General features: G+C 48.2%; 2 protein-coding genes across 3 annotated transcripts; one reads left to right on the top strand and one right to left on the bottom strand.

Annotated features, from left to right (window-relative positions):
• Positions 1-299: 299 nt before the first annotated feature.
• On the bottom strand, positions 300-4,709 carry ZC2HC1C (zinc finger C2HC-type containing 1C). Of its 2 annotated transcripts, none has more exons than XM_088167339.1 (3): positions 4,391-4,709; positions 2,664-3,900; positions 300-2,005 (listed from the first exon to the last, which is right to left on the bottom strand). In XM_088167339.1, exons 2-3 carry the CDS (start codon positions 3,891-3,893, stop codon positions 1,739-1,741), a joined length of 1,497 nt encoding a protein of 498 aa, XP_088023465.1. In that variant the 5' UTR covers positions 3,894-3,900; positions 4,391-4,709; the 3' UTR covers positions 300-1,738. The 2 variants fall into 2 exon arrangements, with proteins under 2 accessions (XP_088023465.1, XP_014745730.2); XM_014890244.2 differs by having other exon boundaries at positions 2,664-3,912; positions 4,391-4,699.
• A 173-nt stretch (positions 4,710-4,882) lies between these two features.
• ACYP1 (acylphosphatase 1) lies at positions 4,883-6,131 on the top strand. Its single transcript, XM_014889834.2, has 2 exons — positions 4,883-5,042; positions 5,475-6,131. The coding sequence occupies exons 1-2, from the start codon at positions 4,959-4,961 to the stop codon at positions 5,688-5,690; spliced, it is 300 nt and encodes a 99-aa protein (XP_014745320.1). The 5' UTR covers positions 4,883-4,958; the 3' UTR covers positions 5,691-6,131.
• Positions 6,132-6,159: the final 28 nt, after the last annotated feature.

Here is a 6,159-nt window from a genome sequence, read left to right as displayed (position 1 = left end):
GAGTTAAAGACTTAAAATTCATTAGAGATTTGGATGCTGAAAATGCAGTATGTCTCAGAGGGGGAATGTACTGCAGGAGCAAAAGAAGTTGAGCTGGCCTGAATAACACAGCTTGAGTAGCATGACGGTAACTAACCATAGTAGCAAAGCAGCACCCTAAACCTCTATGCCGAGCCTGATACTCTATCTAACATGTTACTAAATTTTAAACCAGTTATCAGAGACTTTCTGGGTATTGAAACAATAGTAAAGAAGGGTGAACTGGTGTAACTCTTTTGGTAACAAATGAAGCCTGGTGATTTAATTTTAATAACGTTTGTTTAATCTACAGTTTCAATCTTTTCAATATCAGTGTGAGCCATTTGCATGTCAGTTACAAGAAGTCCCCAACACATGGGTTTACTTTATAGCATCAAACACTTTTCTGTGTGTATCCACATACCACCATTTACACTGCTGACCTTGAGGGTCCACTAAATACAGTCAATAAAACATAGTGCAGTGGAAACAGAGTTGATATTAGAAGACAAGCAGTGGTACTGAATTGTTAAACTAATGTGTTCAAATCACTTACACCTTTTATGAATTCAAGGAGGCTGGCATAAAGGTTTCAGTTTACCCCTTTCCTACTTCTTGTCACGTCTTGCTATCCTGTTTTTGAAAACTCTGAAGTTAAAGCATTGGTCTTGCTTTTCTGATCAGTTTGGATACAGTAAATTATTTTCCCTTCTTTTGAGTTTGCTTTTTCTCTCAGATTTGTACATACATTGTTGGCTAGCACAGTGCAGCAATGATCCTTTCTGGGACCTTCATGCTTTTCCAGGGTGTGCCAAGGGATTGAGATTTCTGCTCACGTATCTATAGGACAGAAGTTTTCCAACCTCTTTCAGGAGTCAGGTTCACTCACTGAAGGCTGGAATATTTCTTCTTATTCAGCTTCTGACTATTCCAGCTTAACCTAGTTGCTTTAGGTCTTTTCCTAGGTTCCCATGAGCTGCTGCTATTGCTACCAGAGGACTTGCAAAAGGAGCTGCTGGAGTTTTTTTATTCCTTGTTCGTTGCTTGTTGCAACTTTCTCATACAAAGTAGTCATTCTTACTGTAAGAACACAGACCGCTCTGTGACTATTTAAAATAACTTTTACACAAGAGAACTAGTTTAATATATTTAATAATCAGGATCTAGAAAAATAACATCTTGAGAACAAAAGAAGGGATATGTTTTTGTCATAATTCCCTACCATTGAAGCAACCAAGATGAATATAAACTGATGACTTAAGGAAGGGTAGGGTGCAAGCTTTGGTTTTTAGAGGTTCCTAGCAACTTGTCCTGCAGGAAAACTCAATTTAAAAAAAATATTAAATCTGATTGTGATGGTTGGTTGTTCTGTTGCCTCAAGGGCCTGGCTAATTCAGAGTATCCCTGTTGTTCTATGCACATTAATTGATATAAGGATTCAAACAGCAAGCGCCTGCTCTTACTGGATTTTCTAACCCCTGGAATTTCTGATGCTGAGCTTCTTGTGCTGAGGAAAGAGGCATCTTTTGTAGGGCAACCTAGAGTGAAGGGTAAAGTATGCAAATTCTGTTATTCAGCTTATTCATCCTGAGGTGTTCACTTGCTGTACATAGCAGCTTGCAGCCAGTGTTAAGACTACAGAAAACAAATGTCTATAGCTGAGAATCTGGCAAAAGCCAGGCAGGGAATCACACAGCAGGTACAGTTGGGCACCGCCTGATCAGCGCCTCCTCTGTGGTGGAGGTGGGGGCCTATTCTTTATGTTTTTGCATTTGGGAATATGCCTCTCAGCTACTCGGGGAGCAAACTTGCGCCCGCAGTAGGTGCAGGCAACATAGTCTGGATTTTCGATGGGAGGCAATGGGGGCAGGTCAGACACCTTCCTCCCCTTAGCGAGGATTTGCTGCACCTGGCGGGCCTGCGACAAGATGTGGATGAGAGCCTCGTGCTTCTGTTTCCAGTTGTTCTTTCTGGGTGGTGTTTTACTCTGTGGAAGGGAAAGGCAGTCAGGGCAACTGAGACCACCATCAGCCTCCATTCTCAAACCCAGAGCCCCACCCATATCACCCGTCCCCATGCCTTCCCTGTTGTTGTAAAACCCAGCTTGAGAAGCTCAGTCCCACAACGGCAATCAGAAAGATCAACACAAAGGAGGGTGTAAAGGAAATACTGATGGAAACATCAGTATTTAGAAAGAGCTTGAGGATAACCAGAAAAGCAAGCAGTAGGGCCAAAGAACTAAAGAGGGTTGCTATATCTGCTTTGCAGGAGCAGTGCTGCATGTTTCCACTGCCTTCATTTTAACAGACTGTGTTATTATCTGGATTTTCAGTCAGCTCCCTGCAGCCCAATGTCACAGAGCATTACTGCTACAGAACCAGTATGCATCCTAACTACAACAAGAGCTTTTTCCAGTAGTACCACCCTTGACACATTATAAAGCCAAGTCAGGATGCCTGCCTCCATCTATGAGATTTTAAATGGATCTATTTATCCATTTGGCAAGAACCTTTCAGAGACAATAGCTGTATTGTATCCCTTAGCCCATGTACATGGGAAGGTTCTTGCGTCTCAGTCAGATGTTGAAGTGGAAGGAACGTGAACAGTAGATGTGGATCCAGAGAGGCAAAGGGACTGCACATTACCTGAGGACTCCTTGAGCTCTTCCTCTGCTGATACTGTTCCAGTTCTGTTCCCCTAGCTCTGGCCTTGCTGGAGTCAAACACTTTCCTCTTGGAGTCTTGGTTCTTGCCACAGATACTCATGTGTTTCTCAAGCCTCGTGCAGAGAAACTTACGTTTGCAGAAGCTGCACTGTCCAAACCCCTCCTGCTCCACAGCACTGGTGGCCTGCATGTACAGCATCTCTGCAGATGGGTGGTCATCAGCATTTTGGTCTGAGAGGGCAGAGAGAGAAAGGCTATGTTTTGGGGCCAGTTTTGAACAAGAAACTAAATGCTCCATGGGTATGTTGTCTTGTATTTTGCTGTTGTCTGTTTTATCATATTTTGTGGCCACCAGCCACTCCTTGAGTTTCCCCACAGCCAGCTCTTGAGGGTGGAGAGTGGTGCCAGGCTTTGGTATAGTGTCCTCTGCAGACTGTGCCCCACTGAAGATCCCAACATCCGGTTTGTCTGCAGCTCTGAAAGTTTTCTCTTCAGGGTGCCTTGCGGCCTTTTGCTCACTGGTCCTTTCCACTTTACTTTCTCTTCTCTCCTCTACCTTGATAAGCTCCTTCTCTCTTTGAATCCTCCTAAGCGTCTCCTCTGTCCTCTTTAGCTTCTCTCGAAGAAGAGCCTTTTTCTTTTGAATTGCCTCTTCTAGGTTCCTTCTATCTACCTCCAGCTTTAGGATGTTGGCCAGCTCTTTTCTGTACAGATGGGGAACTGATGGTTCAAGCTCCCCTGTCCAAGGGCAGAGCACTGCAGCTAACTGAGAGCTCCCTGCTGGAACCATCCCTTTGCTTATTGAGCCTGATCCGCTATTTGGAGCTTCCTGCACATATGGGGAACTTCCAGTGTTGAGCAGTGGAGCTCTTGCACTCTTGTGGTGAGAAATTGGTTGCAGGGGATATGCACGGTCCACTCCTTCTTTATGTCTGCCTAATGATTTTGCTGACAGAGTACAGGCCTGGCTGATGAGATACTTGCTCTCTAGTCCACCTGACCAGAAGCCTCCATGCCCGGGCCTATCCTGAGTGCTTTCTGCAGACTTAGAATAGGAAAATCTTTGGTTCTTTTGTGCGTAGAGATCTTTTAAACTTTCTTCTTTGTCAAGTATGAATCCATGCTGAAAGTTCTTCTTCTGGTGTTTCAGCTGGAAACCAGGAGAAAACTCAGTAGCTGCCACCTCAGGAGCCACCAGTGGAAAAGCCATTCAGTGCCTGAGAAAGAGCCTGAGATTAGAAGAAAAGACATTACAAACAATTTTATCCAAAACTAGACAAATCTTCTCCTAACAGCTTATGCATAGAGGCTACAGACACAGGTTATAATATGTATTAGTAAAGGTTTTGTAACTTTTTTGCTTTCTATAAATCTTTACATTCCTCCCACCTACGGAGCTCCCACGCTGCCTCTTCTAGTCCCAACCGTTTATGCAGCCAGAAATAAGACACACTTTTATTTCTTTTCTGTCTGAGCCCTGCCTTATCATAGTAGCAGCAGAAATATACTGCAACGACAGAGCAGGCAGTTTCCCCAGGCGGTTTCTCATAACGTGTCCCTTCAGTTCCGGCAATGTGATCCACCACTCTGTCACACAGATCTGACATGCAGGAGTCCGACCAATCTCGGCACAATCTTCCTGTGGCTCGTTCCACCACATCCCTCCAGCTGTGCTGGGTGCTCACGCCGCGAGGCGAGCGGGGTTACCTGCGGGGCCGCGCCGGCCTCCCTCCTCGGCAAGCTGCGTCGCCACACGCCGCGCTTATGGCCCAAGAGAACCGATCCCTCCTGCTGCTGCCCGGGGCCCCGGCGTGGAGCTGTGCCCTCCGCGGAGCTGTGCCCGGCGTGGGGCTGTGCCCGGCGTGGGGCTGTGCCCGGCGTGGGGCTGTGCCCGGCGTGGGGCTGTGCGCTGCTGGCGGCTGTTGCCGGGAGACCGGCGCTGCTCCGGCCGGCGCGCGCCCTTGGATCGCTCCCGGCCGCGCGGCAGTTCCATTACGGCACGAGCGCGGCGCCCGTGGGCGGCCCTGATGCATTATTCATGAGGCGGTCCGATACTGATATGCATTATTCATGAAGCAGTACGAGACGCATTATCCGTGAGGCGACATGCATTATTCATGAGGCGGCGAATGAGGGGCCGGGCCGACCCCACCACTGCTCTTCATTGGCCGCAGGAGTGAGGCCACGCGCCCGGCTGCCACAGCGCGGCGCAGGCGCAGCGGGGCGCGCGGCGACTGCGGTCGCAGGAGAAGCGAGAGGAGGTGGCGGTGCCGCCATGGCGGACGGCGATGGCTTGATGTCCGTGGACTACGAGGTGCACGGCAAGGTGCAGGGCGTGTTCTTCCGCAAGTACACCCAGGTACGTGCCGCGATCCCCGGGGGCGGGCTGTTCTGCCCGCCGGCGTGCGCCGCGCCTGCTGTCAGCCCGCTGCCAGCCCGCTGTCACTGCGGGCGCCTTGGAGGGGCCGAGCCGCAGGCGGGCGGGGTCGTGGCCGCGGCTGAGGGCTGAGCTCCGGCTGCTGCTGAAGGCGGCTGATACCGCGGTGCTGCTGGCAGCCCGGCCAGGTTATGTAAGCATGACTGAAGGGTGAGTTTCAGCCCCAGTTTTTCGCGTGAAAGAATATACTGAGTAGTCGAGTGAAGCCTCTGCTGCTTTCCTGCTGCTTGAGCCACAGGAACTTCTTTGGAGGTCTATGAATTGCCAACAAAATTGGCTCCTGTATGCGAATGTTGTTCTATTGATCTCTTACAGTTTGGATTAACCTCATTTTGCTCTGCATTGTCTTCTCAGGCAGAAGCTAAGAAACTGGGGCTTGTTGGCTGGGTCCAAAACACCAGCCATGGCACTGTTCAAGGCCAAATCCAGGGTCCAACTGCCAGGGTGCGGGAGCTGCAAGAATGGCTCAGGAAGATAGGAAGTCCCCAGTCCCGTATCAGCCGAGCAGAGTTCAGCAATGAGAAGAAGATTGAGGCGCTGGATCACAAGGAATTCCAGATTTTGAAGTGACTTTGTCCCGGAAGAAGTAAAGTCTGGAGCATGACCTGCCCTCACAAAACATTTCCCCTCTTCCTGACTCATTCAGTCAGCCAATGTTCAGCTCTAGAGAACTTTATTTTATTGAGTTCCTAATTTATTGTTTTTCTGCACTGTTTAATGCTCATCTTTTCGCAGAATTCCAGTGGGTAGAGGAAGAGCTGCGTTATCCCTTTTAAAAAGGGGTTGTTCAGGGCCAGAACCTCTGTTTCTAAGTGTACGTGGTTTGGGGAGTTGTACATGAGACAGATCTGAAATTTGTAGTGTAGTGCTCATGTGAAGGAAATCACAGGGTAAATGCCGATAGAAAACATCGCTAAAAACATTATTTTTGTGCACTAAATGCCTCAGAAAAAACCATTATTTTATTCCAGAACTTCATATTTTCTGTAAAATAAAATTGTTTCGATTTCACCTCCTGTGTGGAATGGATGTCAGATGG

This window comes from Sturnus vulgaris, chromosome 6 (genome assembly GCF_052056855.1).
Source record: "Sturnus vulgaris isolate bStuVul1 chromosome 6, bStuVul1.hap1, whole genome shotgun sequence".
NCBI lineage: Eukaryota > Metazoa > Chordata > Aves > Passeriformes > Sturnidae > Sturnus > Sturnus vulgaris.
This window is presented reverse-complemented; position numbering and strand designations above follow the sequence as displayed.

What these genes read in the sequence shown, in the direction of transcription:
- ZC2HC1C (XM_088167339.1), bottom strand. Translation starts at nt 3,893, where the DNA reads ATGGCTTTTCCACTGGTGGCTCCTGAGGTGGCAGCTACTGAGTTTTCT. An exon ending in AGAGCTCAAGGAGTCCTCAG is followed by an intron (nt 2,006 to 2,663) that starts GTAATGTGCAGT and finishes TCCCTTCCACAG; the next exon opens with AGTAAAACACCACCCAGAAA.
- ACYP1 (XM_014889834.2), top strand. Translation starts at nt 4,959, where the DNA reads ATGGCGGACGGCGATGGCTTGATGTCCGTGGACTACGAGGTGCACGGC. An exon ending in TCTTCCGCAAGTACACCCAG is followed by an intron (nt 5,043 to 5,474) that starts GTACGTGCCGCG and finishes TTGTCTTCTCAG; the next exon opens with GCAGAAGCTAAGAAACTGGG.